The sequence below is a fragment of the Leucoraja erinacea genome, chromosome 5 (assembly GCF_028641065.1).
Source record: "Leucoraja erinacea ecotype New England chromosome 5, Leri_hhj_1, whole genome shotgun sequence".
Lineage (NCBI taxonomy): Eukaryota > Metazoa > Chordata > Chondrichthyes > Rajiformes > Rajidae > Leucoraja > Leucoraja erinaceus.
The window spans coordinates 74,868,970-74,888,082 of record NC_073381.1 but is presented as its reverse complement, the minus strand read 5'-3'; the positions used below and the strand labels follow the sequence as shown (position 1 = coordinate 74,888,082).

The following is a 19,113-nucleotide window of genomic DNA, read 5'->3' as shown; positions in this document are numbered from 1 at the left end:
CTGTGTCCCGTAGTTCTACTCGCACTCCCCCTCCCCCAGACAACGACGGGGTTCCTGTGGTCCTCACCTTTCATTCCACCATCCTCCGCATCCAATACAGTATCCTCCAACTTTTCCGTCAACTCCTAAGGGATCCCACCACTAATCAGATCTTTCCATCTTCACCCCTTTCCGCCTTCCGCAGGGACTGCTCCCTCCGCAACTCCTTGGTTCACTTATCCCTTCGCACCCAACCAGCGCCTCCCCAGGTACTATCCTATGCAACCGCAGGAGATGTGACGTCTATCATTATACCGCCTCCCTAAACTCCAACCAGGGATACCGACAGTCCTTTCAGGTTAGGCAGAGGTTCTCACATGTACCTCCTCTAACCTCAGCTACTGCATCTGGTGTTCCCGATGTGGGCTCCCATATATCTGTGAGACCAAACTTACTCAGCGACCGTTTCGCTGAAAGTTGGCCCTCTTTCCACCTCGGCCTACAGGATCTCTTGGTTGCCAGCCATTTTACCTCCCCTTCCCATTCCCATATTGACTTCTATGTTCTGGGCCTCCTCCATTGCTGGAGCACAGCCCCTCATATTTCGCTTGGTTAGCTTACAACCCAACGGTATGAACATTGAATGCTCTAATTTTAAGGTAATTTCTACTTACACTCCCTTCACCCCTCCTCCGCTTCCTCACCTTCTGCCACCTTAGTCATTTAACCAGTTCCATAATTCCCCACATTGTTTTCTTCTTGCTGGCCAACAATGGACCTACCGGGCACCGCCCTGCCTGAGGTCATTTGTAGCCGGCCATGATTGGTCTTGGTCTTTTGTCGCCTCCACTTCTTCACCCCCCCCACCTCCCTCTATTTTCAGTCTGAAGAAGGGTCCCGACCCAAAACATCACCCATCCTTTTTGTCCAGAGATGGAGATGCTGCCCGGCCCACTAAGTTACTCCAGCACTTTGTGCCTACCCTAATGTCTTACGAAGTTTGTACGTTCTCCCCGTGACCTGCATGGGTTTTTGCCAGGATCTCTCCGGTATCCTCCCCCACTCTAAAGACGTACAGGCTAATTGGTTTGGTAGAATTGTAAATTGTCCCTGGTGTGTGTAGGATAGTATTAGTGTCCGAGGATCGCTGGTCGGCTCGGACTCAGTGGGCCAAGGGGCCTGTTTCCGCGCTGTATCTCTAAACTCTACTAATCTCTGTATAACGTAGAGCAGTATTGCACAGGAACAGAGCATTTTATTGTGGGGGAAGTAAAACATTACTGCCCCTCTTGGCTCCACACTCAGTTGAGTGTAATATGATATGTCACCTTGACAGTTTCAGCCTTGAACTGTACATTTACTGAACACTAAGGCCGTCAGTCCTGATACTGCCAAGCAAATCTTCATGGAAGTTTCAAATGGAAATTAAGGTGCTTATTACATATGCAAAGGCTTCAAAGTCTACAGAACATTCTGAAAAGGGAGGGAGAGCAGCCAGAGGTCATGAACCACATAGAAACAAATGATATAGGCAAATGGGAGAGAGTAGGTCCTGCACAAAAAGTGTAGGAGGTGAGGTAGAAAGCTAAAAAAAAAGTCCTTCAGGGTTGTAATCTCAGGATTACTCCCTGTGCCGCACACTCCAATAAGCAATCATTTTGTTTTCGAACAAAACAATCTTTTGTTCTGTGACCCTACAGCAGATGCTACTTTATATTGAGATCTGGATATGGTTAGAGCAACTAAGCGGGGGTGGGGATGGTAGGCCGATACCCAAATCGACCACACAAGCCTGTTGCCAGTCCAAGTGGGAGAAATGAACGTTTGTTCGAAACCCTGGCAGTAACATGAACAATGCCAGTACTGACATTAATTCATCAGGTTTTATGTCACTGCCTTTCAAGCATAGAAACACCTTTTTCTACTATGACTGTTTATATTTAAACAATTTGAATAGTTGTTTGATCATATGCAAACATGAATCCAATAACAGTTTAAAGATTACATTATGCAGAGAATAATAGGAGATTTTTTAATGAATGATTTATTCAAAACTGGCATTGATGGCTACAGAGCTTATTTAGTTCTTGCAGTCATGTAGCCAAATTCACAGTCCAATGTAAAGCCCAATTACGTCAATGTAATCAAGACATGTCAGAGGAAGGATATGCTGGCTCTGGAGAGGGTCCAGAGGAGGTTTACAAGAATGATCCCAGGAATGAATAGGTTAACCTGTGAGGAGTGTTTGTCCACACTGGACCTGTACTCGCTTCTAGTTTAGAAGAATGAGGGGGAGCCTCATTGAAACATACAGAATAGTGCAAGGCTTGGATAGAGTGGATGTGGAGAGGATGTTTCCACTAGGGGGGTTGGAGTCTAGGACTAGAGTTCATAGCCTCAGAAATTAAAGGATGTTCTTTTAGGAAGGAGATGAAGAGAAATTTCTTTAGTCAGATGGTGGTGAATCTGTGGAATTCTTTACCGCAGAAGGGTGTAGAGGCCATATTTTTATATATTTTTAAGGCTGAGGTGGATAGATTCAAGGCCTGAATTACATCAAAACGGTACACATGATAGTGCTATAATTTTTGGACCACCTTACTCAGCATTGTCCTGTGGTGTGTTGTATCAAGTTTCATTCAGATTGATGGTGTATTTTACAACGTATTCACATTTAAAACTTTAAAAGTTTGACTTTTCACAACTTCTCAGTCTCAAAAATCCAAATCCTTGCTGGCCCTGCATGCAACAATGTTACAATCATAGAACACTGAATCCTGGCAGCAAGTTTTTAAAGTTTAAAAAGAGGAGGGGGAGGGAGTGCTGGGGAAGGCAGGAGAAGTGCAACTGGATTATTTTTTAAAGTCCTGACAGCAAGTGCAATTGCACCTTTTTTTAAAGTTTAAAAAGAGGGAGGCTGAAGAGGAGGGGGAGGGAGTGCTGGGGGATAAGGGGAAATGAGTGGTCCCTGCGCAGTTGGGTATTATGGGTGAGTGGTGGAATCTTGCATTGTGGAACAGGTTGCATTGGGGGAACAGGTGAGTGGTGGAATATTGTGTTTGGGGAATGGGTTATGTTGGGGGACCAGGCCTCCTGTGTGATAGGGACCCAACGGGTCCCACTTGGTCCATTACTAAAATCTCATCTTGTCTGTGTGTGCGCGTGCGTCCGATTCATGCCCTAAATTATGCCAAAACCATACACGATAGCGCTACAATGTTTGGACCACCTTACTCACCATTGTCATGGTGTGTGGTGTATCAAGTTTCGTTCAGATTGTTGGTAAATTTTACAAGTTATTCACATTTAAAACTTAAAAAATGTTACTTTTAACTTAACTTCTCAGTGTCCAAAATCAAAATCTTTGCTGGGCCTGCTCACAACAATATTGCAATCACAGGACACTGAGTCCTGGCAGCAAGTGAAACATAGAAACATAAAAACATAGAAAATAGGTGCAGGAGTAGGCCATTCAGCCCTTCGAGCCTGCACCGCCATTCAATATGATCATGGCTAAATTCCAATTTTATTTCCTGGCAGCATTTTTTGGAGTGAAATGAGCCACCCCTGCACAGTTGGGGCCTATGGATGAGTGGTGGAATATTGCGTGGGGGGAAAGGATTGTGTTGGGAGACCAGACATCCCATGTGACAGGGACCCATTCCCACTTGGTCTAGTAGCCATTAAAAAGCCAAAGTTAGGACAGAAACATTAGCTGTCGTAAGATTCCTTCAGGGATGGGGCAGTTGTGGGACAGAGCAAATCTGATAAAGAAAGTGAGAAAAAGTTTCCAATTAATGAAATGCTTTCCATTCGTTTCCAGAATAGAGATAGTTAGAAAAGTGCAGGCATTTCACATGATCAAAATAGGAAATTATTTGGTCAAAAGCTGGTGAATCTGTGGAGTACATTGCCACAAAAGGCTGTGGAGGCCAAGTCAATGAATATTTTTAATGTAGATATAGATAGATTCGTGATTAGTATGGGTGTCAGGAGTTATTGGCAGAAGGCAGGAGAATGGGGTTAAGATCAGTCATGATTGAATGGCGGAGTAGACAATGAGCCAAATGGCCTAATATTGCTCCTATCACATGAACTTAATGGGCAAAAAAAAAGATTACAGTTCATTGAGTTCATATTTTGGTTCACATGAAACAAATCCTTAATCTTTCTTTGTTGAAGTTTGGAGCAACATCTCAAAGCCAGAATATCTGTATTTTTATATCATAGAAAACCAGATAGAATGGGAATTATATTGATATTAGTAGCTTTTTTTCCCTACTACAAGCCTGTTTTTCTGGACACTTTAATTATCTCATTTCGACACAGTCTTGCTCTTTTGTGTAAGCAGAAGGGTTGTCATTCTTTGTAGGGACCATAAAGCAGTTTAACACACTGGTAGACAAAATGCTGGAGTAAATCAGCGGGACAGGCAGCATGTCTGGAGAGAAGGAATGGGTGACGTTTCGGGTCGAGACACTTCTTCTTTCCTACACAGTTTAACTCACTGGGCTGCGTGATGTTTGGTGGACTGTTTGGGGTGGGAGGACCCGTTGCAAAGTGCACAGGATAAAGTAGCAATGTTACAAAATTTTGAAATTTAAAAAATCAAGTCTGTAATTTATCCCATCAGATAAAGCATAAAAATAAGTTTAATTTGACACCTAATTCGCTTTCATATCTTTAGTATTAAAAAAGTGATGGCCATTTTCATACTCGGAAATTAGCATCTTGTTCCCTATTGCTTTTTCATTGACTTAACACAAAAGCTGTGATCGAGGATAGTCAAAAGCCCATAACATTCTTAAAAATTAAGAGAACTGAAAGAAATTTTCAGTTATTGTAGATTGAAGCATTCTGAAACAAATATGAAACAATCTTACTTAGATGACTTGAAATTAAAGCATTTAATTAGTTAGTTACCTAATTGTAGCTAATTACAAAATGCAATTACTATATCTAAACATCTATCAATTTCTTAAGAATAGATTAACATTTTTAAATAGCCTAAGTGTCCAAATAACATTCACACAAGAATTCACAATATAACATAATTTTTAAATCTCATTGTCATGGGTTTATAGGCCAAATGGAAGGAATTTAATGTTTAATACCTGTAAATTAATGGCCATTTAAATCATCTTGCGAGTGGATTTTTCTGGAACGCGATCAATTGGAACGTTGAGATTGCGGTGGATTTAAACCTGTATCGGTAGCAAAAACACTGCCGGTTCATATGGGGACTAAATCACCATTTTGCTACTTAAAATGTGAATTAAATGCATCTTAAGAAACACTTTTATACATAAAAATAAACTACTTTCTTTTACCGGTCCCCTACATAAAATCCGTCCCTGTTGTCGGCTTCAGAAGCTAATTTTAAAATCACTCCAGCGATTAACTTGTCGGGCTAATTTTTTTTTAAAACACATAGAACGGCCGTCGGAACGATTCTTCAGCCAAAACCTGCATTCCAACAAAATATAATCCTGGACCAGGTAGTGTAATCGATTGAAAACCCTGTTGTAACGTCCGGTAGAAATCACCCCCCCCCCCCCCCCCCCTCAAACGCGCCAAAATTGCGTACACAGCCAGTGGCAGAAATGCAGCGCCGCTGAAGGTAAGTATTGTAACATACCTAGACAAAGGGAGATGTTTTGTATATAGTTTATCCTATGGGCAGACAGTATGCGGGCAGACATTGTGACCAGTCTTGTTGCCAGCATTGAGTAAACTAAAGACTCTCAAGTTTTGTGCAGACCTAGAAAACGAACACGAAAGTGGTGTCAGAAGTGGGATTCTTCAGATGGCATCCAAAGACCCAGATAAGAGCCTATTTTTTTATTAAATAAAAAACAGCACAAACTAACATCTCAGCAATTTGATCGTTTTGATCCCGAGCGAGAAAGGTGGTCGCCGTATTTAATATGCGCTGAGTTTTATTTTGAAAGTATGGCAATTACGACTGACCAGAGGAAGAAGGCTCTCTTGTGTTTATCAATGTCTCCAGAAACTTTTGCACTGCTTCAAAATGTACTTACAGAAGAAGTAACTAAAGTCTCATATGCTGAAATCACAACGGCTTTGTAGCTGCATTTCGAACAAAGTTGAAATTTCCTCATATCTCGGCCTTGATTTCTACAGGACGGTGCAACAGGAAGGACAATCGATTACCGAATTTCTTGCCGAACTTCACACCAAGCAAAGGCATGTGATTTTAAAACACAATGCTGCGAAAAGTGCCAAGACAATGTGTTGCGGGATAGACTGGTCATGGGCTGCAGGCACGCATTCATCCAGCAGGCGTTTCTCAAGGAATCGGACGCCTCATTGAAGAATGTGCTGCAATGTGCAAAGATGGCCAAGCTGCTGAGTAAAGAACTGCACAAAATGGCCGGCGAAACAGCGTCGAAGCTCCCTCAGGAGGTGCATACAGTTCGTCAGACTCGTCCGCAACGCCAGAAACCACTTGATCGACCCAGAACAAATCTGGAGAAGGTGGGACAGTTTCAGAAGAGCCTTTCCCCTGTGGGGGGGAAGATCAAAACCCTGCTACTGGTGTGGCTCGACTGCTCATCATCACCGTGAGTGCCCGTATATCAAATCCGTTTGTTATGCCTGTTATTGAAAATTCATAGGAAAGCTGCAAAAGGGCAAGAAAGCACAAAACATAGTCGACCTATTCATGGAGACCATTTCTATTGAAGTGCTCGGTGTGTCGATGATCACCGACAAGACGAGGATTTCGTTGCGGGTCTCGAACGTCGATCTACAGTTCCAGGTGGACACTGGTGCGGCTGTGTCGCTAGTGGGTAAGGACATCTGGGAGAGGATCGGATCGCCGAAACTGACACCAGCCAACATCTGCCATTTCGGATACAGCACATTCCCATGAAAAGCAAATGCATTGTCGCCGTTTCCTGTAATGGTATGACACAGATGTTGTCGCTGATCGTCGTTGGTAAAGAAGATACATCCCTGTGCGCCATCGACTGGATCCATGCTTTCAAGCTTGACATGAACGCCTTGCTCTACGATGGATCAACTATGGCATTGTCATCGACCACGGATTGCAACATGGTCAACAAGTGCGAGAATAACATGCAAAAACAGGACGTCGAATGGCACTGGTCCAAAGAGTGTGACTATGCATTCATCAGGTTGAAGGAGATGCTTGCTCAGAAGACGCGTTTTGTCCACTATGACCCATCGAAGCCGATCTCGTTGGCTGCCGATGCATCGCCGTCTGGTCTTGGAGCAGTAATCTCACAAACGGCGCTGAACGGCGCTGAGAGCCTGCTGACATACTGCATTACAGCATGGTATGGCAGCTGCACCATGGCAGACAGGGAGAGGCTTCAGAGGGTAACCAGGACAGCGCAGAGGATCATTGGCTGCCCTCTCCCCTCCCTGATGGACATCTACACCACCCGCTCCCTTAGCAGGGCAAAGAAGATCATCAAAGACAGCTCCCATCCTGCGTTTGGACTGTTCGACCTGCTGCCCTCTGGAAGGCGCTATAGGTGCATCAAATCCAGGACAAACAGACTCAGGAATAGTTGCTTTCCGAGAATTATAACTACTATAAATTCAAATTCACACATGCACTGACTACACCGCCCAACACGGACTTCCATCTGTATATATGTATATATGTATGTAGCGCCGCAGAATTTGTGCACCTATCCCCCCCCCCCCATCGTCTCCTTCTATTCCAAAAACATTTTTTTCTGTTTCTTGCCTTTTTTTTGTGCTAAATTGTATGTATGCACTGAGTACGAGCAGCTTTCAGTTTCACTGTACATGTATAGTGACAATAAATGGCGTATCTCGCATATCTCGAACGGCATGGAAGAACCAATCGCGCTCACATCCAAAACGCTGACGACCGCCGAGAACAAATACAGTCAAGTGGAGAAATAACAGCATACAGATAAAACAAATACTGATATCTCTTCAAAAGAGAACTGAGGAAAACTCTGTTGATTTTGAGCCTTTAGCAAGAGTATTGAAACGCATAAACAGCTGGGAAAAAAAGAGTGAAACAAGGCCCAGCCAAATGGAGATGTTCAAACTGGAAAGGGGGAATGTGATGTTTGGTGGACTGTGTGGGGTGGGAGGACCCGTTGCTCCTCCTGTGGAGCAGGTGGCGCTGCACAGGACAAAGGGAGATGTTTTGTATATAGTTTATCCTGTGGGCAGACAGTGTGTGTGCAGACATTGTGACTAGTTTTGCTGCCAGCATTGAGTGAAACATTAAAGACTTCTGTTGTAAACTATAAAGACTTTCAAGTTTTGGGCAAACCTAGAAAACGAACACGAAAGGCTGCCCAGTCAGACAGAAGTGAGAAAATTACCTCAGGGCATTTCAGGTTCAGCAGCAACAATTCAGGAAGTGTTGCAGCGCAGGTTCTTTAAAACCAGCCTCCCATCGTGAGCTTATTATCTCCAAAAACATTTTTGGCTCCAAGTTTAACAAAAAAGCCTTTTAGGTATTTGGAACCTTTCCTAACATCTGACTATCCTAAAGGCCCTGTCCCACTTACGTGTCCTTGGCACGTAAATTATGCAACCTCATCGTCGCTTTGAGGTGCATGGGCATCGTGTGGCCGCGCGGGGCCGGTCCCTCTGAGAAGCGAGGAGGAGTATGGAGTTGTGCGCGATATCACATGGCGCTCCGAAATTTTGTAGCGAACAAAATCTTTGTGCGCCACCGGCCTGTCACGTAACTGATGGCCAAAGTGGGACAGGCCGAACGTCTCACCTCCAACAGCAGCAGAAACAGGCAAACGATCGTCGAACTCGGCCTGGAGCTCACGGCCATTGCGGATCCGGATCCGCCCCCACTTCTACTCCCAGAGCGGGGCCAAGAAAATTGAAATTGGACACAAAATACAGGAGTAACTCAGCGGGACCGGCAGCATCTCTGGAGAGAGGGAATGGATGACGTTTCGGGTCAATTGTATTGTATTGTATTGTATTCAATTTATTGTCATTGTCTCAATTTGAGACAACGAAATGAATTTTCCTTACAGGCAGTATCATTAAAAAAAAAAAAAATCACAAAGAAATTATAAAAATAAATAATAAATAAATAATAAAACATATTAAAAATAAAATTGAAATTGAATTAAAATTTTAAAAAAAGCACAAATACAGAAGTCCACGACACAACATAACATAAATGGCACCCAGGTGAGGACGGCACCATAGTCCAGCCAGCCTCCCCTCCGTGTTCATCCGTGGACGGATGAACGGATGAAAGGTTCAAGACCCTTCTTTCAGTCTGAGGAAGGGTATCGACCCAAAACATCACCCATTGCTTCTCTCCAGAGATGCTGCCAGTCCCGTGAGTTACTCCTGCATTTTGTGTCCATCTTCAAATGACGTCACGTGCTCCAGACGGCTGTGCAGATGCATTACGTCGCGCGCGACCTTTGCGGGATCGTCATGGGACCGTCGCGCCTCATGTGATAATTAATGTTAGGTAAATGTATTTAGTAATGTTGGTTGAGTGATAATTATTGGTCAAAACACTGGGTATAAAAATCCAACTCGTGGAATTTGTCCCATGATTTTAAATATAACTATGTTGGAAGCCATCACTAAATTGGTATAACCATCAGTCCAAAAGTCCCTTGCTGCAGCATTGAAATCGCAGAAATATTTTTAAATATTCCTGAAATTAAGCACTTTAGAAAGGTGACAGAGCAAATGGTTTACTCATACCTGACAAACATTAAACTATTGTTGGTGGAATGTTTTTGAAAAAAAAGTCAATGGTTCAATGGTGCTTTTAATCTGAAAGGTAGACACAAAATGCTGAAGTAACTCAGTGGGACAGGCATCATCTCTGGAGAGAAGGAATGGGTGACATCTCGGGTCGAGACCTTTCTTCAGACTTTAATTATGTCTAAACCAGCATTAAACCTGCCCGTTTAAACCAACATCTGCAGTTCCTTCCTACATGTGCTTTTACTGTCACATGTGCGAAGTGCAAATACACAGTGCAATTGTATTCTTACAAATGGTCTAGTAGAGCAGGGCCATACCTAAACACAACCCCGATTAGCAAATTGCGCAGAAATACAAAGCCCAGTCCACGCTCTAGGTATTATGAGCGGTGCTCGTTTCAGGCAAGGTCTAGGCTTCTGTGAGGATCCAGCCATCGCCTTCCCCTGGACGTGCGGGTAGTCCTGCAAATTAACGTCCTCACCTCGTCCATCCATCTTTGTTTCTTGCAGCCAATCTTGAGGGCATGATAGGGCAGACCCCAGTTACCTCTCCTCCTACCGGCAAAGCTCCTCACCAGTCACATCCGTCATCGTTGCCGGCTCCATCTTTGTGGTCTCTGACCTTCGAGGAACGAGCAGGGGTCGGTTCAGCGAGCTCCCCCTTCTATGCCATGGTCCCCCAGGTTCACCGAGCAGAGCCTGGCTCGGTAGCTTCCCCTTGTAGATCGCGACGCTCTGGGACTGAGATGTTATCCAGGCACGGCTCCTTTCCCATAAAACAACTTTCATCCTATTGTTGATCGGATAATAACCTACATAAAAGATAGGGGAGACACAAAATGCTGGAGTAACTCAGCGAGACAGGCAGCGTCGCTCATTCCTTCTCTCCAGAGATGCTGCCTGTCCTGCTGAGTCACTCCAGCATTTTTTTGTCTACCTTCGATTTGAACCAGCATCTTACACAACTTTGGAAAAAACATATCAATAGAGCGAGAACAAGGAACAGCAGATGTTGTTTACAAAAAAGGACAAAGAGTGCTGGATTAAATCAACGGGGTAAGCAGCATCTCCGGAGAACATGGATCGGTGATATTTCCAGGCCGGGACCCTTCTTCACAATGTTACTTATCCATGTTCTCCAGAGATACCCTTCTCTCACTCGAGCACATGATTCTATATTACACTCCTTTTTAACTTTTGTTCAGAATTCTAAAAGGGGTTAAAAAGAGGATCAAGATTTATTAAAGCCAAATTTATTCTGAAAGCAATTGCAGATTGTCAGGTTCTCAACTGAATGTCAACACATTTTTACTTCTTACGTGTGAGCTGGATTTTCATGAAAGTTTGTACCTCCCTGTGACATGAGCCCAGTTCAGACCACGCCCACGTTATTAACAGAAGAGCTCCATTTGGCCTTTGTTATGTTTGCACTACAAATGTACTCTCTATAAACGGGAGCAGGGAGTGTGTGACTGAAACAAAGGAAGCAAGCTGAAGTCAAACCATTAGAAGCTGTGTGCATTGGGAACTTTGTGATTCTCTACCTTCAGTGATGTTTATATGAATGTTATTAGTTTGAAAACTCTTTTCACACTCGCTCGGGTAAGCAATTAGAAATGTCGACTCCTCTTCTGCCTGCGGGTTTGCTTTGTATGCTATTTGAAAACTGAAGTCACAGGTGAGCGGACGACGTTAGAGTCAAGACATGGCAACGATTTGTGACTCGTGTAGGCAGCACCTGAAGAATTTTATGGAGTGGATAGAGAGGGCTTCCGAAGATCTCCTGGAGAAAATAAAAGAGTTCTTCAAGAATATACAGTTTTGTTCCTGCCTGAAGCGGAAAAGAACAAAGTCAGACCATCGTAACATGCCCGTTCTGCAACAACATGAAAAAGAGGCTGCTCAGGAGTTTTTACAACACATTGAGGAAGGTAAACTTCGAGATTAATTACATTATAATAGGCTTGATTTTCTACCTTGTTTGGATTTATTAGGATCTTTTGGCCTAATTCCCAACAGGAATTGTTTTAAAAAAAAAAGTTTTTGCACTGTAGAATTTTACAGGTATTTTTTATTATTTCCACTCTTTGTTTTCCAGTGTAATTACTGTGCATAATTGGAGGAGATTTTAACCATTTAATTTGCTAGATTTAGAACATTTTGCCATCATTGTAGCTTCTATGTGATGTGCTTTCATGTCACGGTTGTACAAGAAATTATTATGTTGAATTTTTTTTAAATGAAGTATTGACGTAGATTTGTGAAAACCTGCCTTTTAGTATGGCTTCAGACATAAATATTTTCTAAGGCTACATTTATTAACTTTATCATACACTGGCTGTCTTTGGCCAGAGTTTGGTTTTTCAACTAGGATGCATGTATTTTTATGAGTTACTAGACCAACTGGGACCAGTTGGGTGCCTGTCCCCCATGTGCGCGGGTGAGGGGGGGGGGGGGGGGGGAATTCGCGGGGCGGGGGGGAGGGGGAGGGCGCCCCCCGGGGGAAAATTATGGGGAGGTAATCAATCGTTCCCACGTTGGGAGGGGGGGGGGGGGGGGGGATGGGCGGGGGAGGGGGGATAGGGGGGGATGAGCGCAAGGGGGTGCCAAGGGGGAATGGGAGGAGGGGTATGGGGTGGGGGCAGGGGTCAACAGTGTTTTATTGTCATATGTCCCTGATAGGACAATGAAATTCTTGCTTGCTTGGCTGTAGGGAAGAAGCTGTTCCTGAACCTGGACGTTAGTTTTCAGGCTCCTGTACTGTCTTCCCAGTGGCAATGGTGAAATGAGCGTGTGGCCAGGATGGTGTGGGTCTTTGATGATGTTGGCTGCCTTTTTGAGGCAGCGGAGGGGGGGGGGGGTGAGTGGTTGGCTGCTCAAAGGTGTGGGTCTTTGATGATGTTGGCAACCCCAGCTCAACCCTCGCCGGGCCAACCGACAGCCCCGGACCGACGACACCAGCGGCCCCAAACTCACAGCTAGCGCGGAGAAGAAGCAGCAACCCCAGCTCAACTTCCGCTGGGCCAACCGACAGGCCCGGTCCCCACCGTCGCCCCGAGGCCCCACCGTCGCGATGCCTCACCACCACAGACTCGATGTCTCCTTCACTGCCGCGGTCTCAATGCCTCCTTGATGGCCGCGTAAAACCACAGCCGGGGCTTCGCAGGTAGAAGCCCAGATCGGAAAACGCGGAAAGTGAATTTAATGCGACCCTACCCCTCACATCATTCAAAGCTCATGGAATATTCTGTGTGTGAAACACCCACGTCATTGTGACATCATCAGCTTAAAAGGCAGTTTTGTCTTTTTTTTTAAACTTTACTCACCAATAAGTCGTGAAATATATCATCAAATCTGAAGTGAAGCTGATCACTGCTTAGAGGGGGAAAAATGTGAGTCAGAATATGTAAAAATGGTATTGTTACCACGTAACATTTTGACGAAAATATAAAGACACACATATTCACACGCACACATACAAGATGAGAGTTTTAAAGTTATAGAGATGAGATCATGAATCAATGGCGCAGTGGTAGAAATGCTGCCTTATAGCGCCAGAGACCCGGGTTTGATCCTGACAACGGGGTGCTGTCTGTATGGAGTTTTAACGTTCTCCCTGCGACCGCGTGTGTTTTCTCCGGGTGCTCCGGTGCCCTCCTACACTCCAAAGACGTACAGGGTTATTGATTAATTGGCTTCTGTAAATTGTCCATATGCTGTAGGATTATGTTAGCGTATGGGGTGATTGCTTGTCAGCACGGACTCAGTAGGCTGAAGAGCCTGTTTCTTGTAACTCGTGTCTGGATCTCGAAACTAAACTAAACTAAATTGAATTTCTTGTTCCTTTACCACATTTGGCCAGCAACAGTGGGTTTTTTGGTTCATTCTATTAATCAGATTTTTTTTACTCAATAGCAGCATCAACATTCCCCCTCAAATATCTGGATCGTTGATCCATTCTGAATTGCGTAACATAATGACTGCTTATGTAACATTGTGAATCTAGCTTGATCAATGTCAAAACATCACCAGAACTTGAAGATGATCAATAACTCTTAAAGCTGGTTCCCATCGCATAATATGCGATTTATTAAGATAAAATGAGAAGACATTTATTTAGCCCCAGTTTAAAAATTACAAAGTTCATTTATTCGTGTGTTAGAATCACTGGTAAATATTGTGGGAAAATGCAGCAAATCTGTGCTGACTTCTGTTGCTGAAAGGGTCGATATTAAATCATGAAATCTCTTCGAAGCTGAAAAGTCACTGGTGGCTGCGTACAGCATTTGGTGGATCTGCGAAACTGTTTTTACAGCTAATTAAGAAAATTAATGGCCTGTTTTATCACATTTATTTTGCACAAATTGAGTCATGCTCCTTGAATTTCATGTTGCTCTGAACATGTTTAGAAACTGGGGAATGTTTCCTTCGAGAAAACGGTATTTGGTAAAAAATTCATGCTCAGAAAGCAGAATAATACTTTTATTAAACAGCAATCATGAGGTTTTCACATAAACATGAATCAATTGGATACACATAACTCAAGGCACCAATTCATTAAAATAATCGGCTTGTTTATGTTTGTTTCTGCAGCCTCAGAAAATAATGTGATTGATATGGAAAGCTTGAAGGCTTTGCAAACACTAGCTGCTTCTGAAAATCCAAGTCTACAACAATCAGCTGCTCTCTACTATTTACACATCAGTGAGGAATGTGAGTATGTTATTTAGGTAAAAAAAAATAGAGATAACCTGCAGATACCTTAAATGTACCAGTCATTGCATTTTAGGCCCAGATAGTTAGCAATAGTCTCATGAAACACAAAACAAAGTGTCATATTTGCATCCAATTTTCTGGGCTATGATCTGACTATGGATGTTATGAAGAGGAAGACACAGCACTAGTAAAAACAGGGTTCATGGGATTGGGATCAGAACTGGTTTTGTGATCAAAAATAACAAAATTAATTGCAGTCTCATTAGAGCACAGAAAGATATATTACCAGTTCTGGTTGCCCCATTACAGGAAGGGTGTGGAGCTTTTGGATAGGTGCTGAAAAGATTTACCAGAATGGTGCCTGGATTTGGAGATATTGGCGACAAGGAGAGGTTGGATAGACTTAGATTATTTTCTCTCGCAAATGGCAAAAACAGGAAAGTAGATTATTATCTGAATGGTGGCCGATTAGGAAAGGGAGAGATGCAACGAGACCTGGGTGTCATGGTACACCAGTCATTAAAAGTAGGCATGCAGGTGCAGCAGGAAGTGAAGAAGGCGAATGGTATGTTAGCATTCATAGCAAAAGGATTTGAGTATAGGAGCAGGGAGGTTCTACTGCAGTTGTATCTCTTGGTGAGACCACACCTGGAGTATTGCGTACAGTTTTGGTCTCCTAATCTGAGGAAAGACATTCTTGCCATAGAGGGAGTACAGAGAAGGTTCACCAGACTGATTCCTCGGATGTCAGGACTTTCATATGAAGAAACACTGGATAGACTTGGTTTGTACTCGCTAGAATTTAGAAGATTGAGGGGGGATCTTATAGAAACTTACAAAATTCTTAAGGGGTTGGACAGGCTAGATGCAGGAAGAATGTTCCCGATGTTGGGGAAGTCCAGAACAAGGGGTCACAGTTTAAGGATAAAGGGGAAATCTTTTAGGACCGAGATAAGGAAAACTTTTTTCACACAGAGAGTGGTGAATCTCTGGAATTCTCTCCCGCAGAAGGTAGTTGAGGCCAGTTCATTGGCTATATTTAAGAGGGAGTTAGATGTGGCCCTTGTGGCTAAAGGGATCAGGGGGTATGGAGAGAAGGCAGGTACAGGATACTGAGTTGGATGATCAGACATGATCATATTGAATGGCGGTGCTGACTCGAAGGGCCGAATGGCCTACTCCTGCACCTATTTTCTATGTTTCTATCAGGTGGGCACCCTCCTTCTTTGACGTTTCATTGATAAGCCCACAACTTCTCCAGAGGGCTCAACGGTGATACCTGGGTCCCAGGTACATCCCCCTCCGTTCCATGCCCTCCTGTCTTCATCTTGCAGCCCAATTGTTATCTTTCCTTTTGATCCAAAGCCAATTGCTGCTTTTTGATAATGACTTGATTGCTTGTTGGAGGGAGCGACCTCTCACCCCCATTTTCTTTAATAACCTGGTCGTAGATGTAGAAACAAATCCCCTGCAACCCACTTCTACAGGGAACATCTTGGTCTTCCAGCCATTCTGGGCAGTTTCAGTCGCCAATTCAGAGTACTTGGTCTTTTTCCTCTCATAAGTTTCTTCAACACCATCTTCCAATGGAACTGTCAATTCCACAATGTATGCCAACTTGGCTGTTGTGGACCACAGGACCATGTCTGGCCGGAGTGTTGTAGCCACAATGTCTGGGGGAAACAAAGCTTTTTTTCCAATTCCACGTCCAATTTCCAATGCCGAGCAGGCTGCCGAATGCTTGCATCCATTGATGTTCTCTGGTGCTCTGGAGGTTGGCCTGCTGGTACAAATGTTGCGAAGTGGACATTTCCTGCCGATGTTTGTGTGAAAAGATTTGTGATCGTTCGCCTCTGTTCCAGGATTGATGCCAGCTGTCTGAGAACTTGGTTATGTCGCCAAGTGTAATGCTCTTGGGCGAGGCTCATAGTGCATACTGTTAAAATGTGCCTTAGTGATGTGGGTGCTTGGCAAAGGGAGCAAGCGGGGTCTTCTCCAAACCACTGCTTCAGGTTCTGCGGTGATGGTAGAACGTCATAAGTGGCTCTGATGACAAAATTAGCCGAGATCCCTCCATTTGCCAGATGTCACGCCAGCTGAGTTTCCTCTTTTCCAGGCTCTCCCTGTTAGTCCATTGGCCCTGCTTGGCCATTGAGACGGCCTTGGCGTGTTGCTCTGCCTCCTCCCGTCTTCGCACCTCCTCTACCATGAGCCGTCTCTTCTGCACTGATGTTGCCTTGTGCTATTGAGGAGCTTTTGGGACGAGCCCGAGCCCGGCTCTCCCGTGTTGGACTTGGCCAACCACATCCCGGAAATGAAGAGCAGACAGCGCTCTGAACGGCTTCAGATGGGGTCCACTTCCTCCCCGTTGCCACACTGGGGGCAGCTGTTCGAATAACAGTATCTTCAGATTCACTGAGGGTCATGACCAATCTTGCTTTAGTGCATTTGAACACTTCCACAAGTCCTGCAATGGGTAATTCCAATTTGCCACTCCCATACAGTCAGACAGCACTTAAGCATCGTGGAAGTTCAAGCCACTGTTTCACATGTGTGCTGATTATTCTTTCCAGCTTTTTCACTTTGTTTATGGGGATTTCATACATAGTTAAAGGCCACATGATTTTGGTAGTATGCTAAATTGGAAGCACCACCGCTTGAGTTTTCCTGGTAGCAAGGTCTTGTTGATGCGAGCTATGTGCGTGATGATATCCTTTTTGAGTTGTTCAAACTGCTCGGTGTCCTTCAGCTTCGCATCATACAATCGGCCCAAACACTTCACTGGCATTTCTGAAACAGTTGGAACAGGTATTCCGTCAATATGAAATCTTTGATCCTTGACTTGACCTTTGACAATGGAGATGCTTCTGCACTTGCTGGGTTTCATCTTCATCCTTGCCCATGTGATGTTTTGATGAAGTTTTCCCAAAAATCTCTTGGTGCAGGGAATAGTTGTTGTTAGTGTTGTTATATTGTCCATATAGGCTCATATCTGTGGCAATCGCTGACCACACTGTGGCCGTTTTCCTCCTGCAACCCATTTTGATGCTCTGATATTGAGCTCCATTGCCATAGTGAAGGTCAATGGGGAGATGGTGCACCCCGCCATGATGCCTACTTCCAGTTGTTGCCACGCTGTCTGATGTTGTGAGACAAGATTGAAGATCCTGGAAGTAGATTTTTACCAGATTTGTTATTATTGCAGGCACCTGAAATAATTCAAAAGCAGTCTACAGTAGCGAATGAGGAACTGATCCATAGGCGTTGGCCAGGTCGAGGAACAAGACATGCAGATTCTTTCATCCTTTCTTAGCAGTCTGGATTTGTTGCCATATGACGCTGGTATGTTCAAGAAGCCTGCTATGCCAGCCTTTTGGATTGACATATCAATCAGATACTTTGTAAGTCTTTTCGCCGCCACACTGAAAAAGATCTTGGCTTCTATGTTAAGAAGGTTTATTTGCCAAAACTGTTCGATGGTGAACAGCTTTTTTTCTTTTGGGATCAGCACTCTTCGCCAGGCTTTGGGGATAACTTGCTTTTCCCACGCAACCCTCATGATCCTCCAGAGGAATTTCAGAATATCCGGGGCATTCGAGTCAAAGAATGGACAAAATAAAATCGCAGTTGTCCAGATTTTGTGCAGATACACATGTGTATCTGCACATTGTGCATTCATTGTGGATAGAACTGAGAAATTGTAAGTGCAAAAATACCCTAATGGGAGTTATCTACAGGCCCCCAAACAGTAGTCTGCAGATAGGGTGCAAGTTGCATTAGGAGTTAAAATTGGCATGTAATAAAGGTAATGCTACAGTGGTTATGGGAGATTTTAACATGCAGGTTGACTGGGAAAATCAGGTTGGCACTGGACCCCAAGAAAGGGAGTTTGTAGAGTGCCTATGAGATGGATTCTTGGAGCAGCTTGTACTGGAGCCTACCAGGGAGATGGCAATTCTGGATTTAGTGATGTGTAATGAACCAGATTTGATAAGGGAACTCAAGGTAAAGGAACCATTAGGAGATAGTGACCATAATATGATGTTTTAATCTGCAATTGGAGAGGGAGAAGTTAAAATCAGAAGTGTCAAGGGCCTGTCCCACTAACGTGACTTTTCAGCAATTGTCTTCAACCTTCAAGCTCGAGGGTACTCGCTTGAAAAACCTCGAGCTGGATCGACCGTCAGCACAGACACACAAATACATCGCAAAGGTGAGGGCCAGGGAAAGCGGGGGAGCGCTGTCTGAAATTCACACCCGCTGTGAACAGGAAGGTAAAAGACGGCTGGCACAGTGTACGGTAAATCCTTTAGAAAGTGGGGGGGGGGGGGGGGGAGAAGGGGGGAAAAGGGGGGGAAAAGGGGGGCAAAAGGGGGGAAAGGGGGGCAAAAAGGGGGGAGAATGGGGGGGAGAAGGAGTGGAGACACTTTTAAGAAGCCAGACAACTTTTAATAATGTTTAGCGGGCATTTAACATTACCGGTCGGTTTTCCTTGGTTCTGGAAACACCTATGAGCCAATTTAAATGCCCAGTCAGCAAAGGAGATTGCCTACGGCTACCTCGACTGCCTATAACTACATAGTGACACCACTACCACTGCACTACGAATTCAAAAGAAACATGCCGAACCAGTTTTACTTGTGGAAAATTTATCAGCATGCTGAAAAATTTTTCCTCGACCAAA

At 44.2% G+C, this 19,113-nt stretch overlaps 1 protein-coding gene across 3 annotated transcripts in view; it reads left to right on the top strand.

Annotated features, from left to right (window-relative positions):
- Nucleotides 1-11,086: 11,086 nt before the first annotated feature.
- LOC129697417 (uncharacterized) overlaps nucleotides 11,087-19,113 on the top strand; it is a 42,824-nt gene continuing 34,797 nt past the window's right edge. The window contains exons 1-2 of one of the 3 annotated variants that reach the window (XM_055635937.1): nucleotides 11,087-11,644; nucleotides 14,307-14,426. In XM_055635937.1, the coding sequence (XP_055491912.1) occupies nucleotides 11,419-11,644; nucleotides 14,307-14,426 (346 nt within the window). In that variant the 5' untranslated portion in view covers nucleotides 11,087-11,418. The remainder of the gene's footprint in view (nucleotides 11,645-14,306; nucleotides 14,427-19,113) is intronic. The other 2 variants (XM_055635938.1, XM_055635936.1) reach the window with 2 other exon arrangements.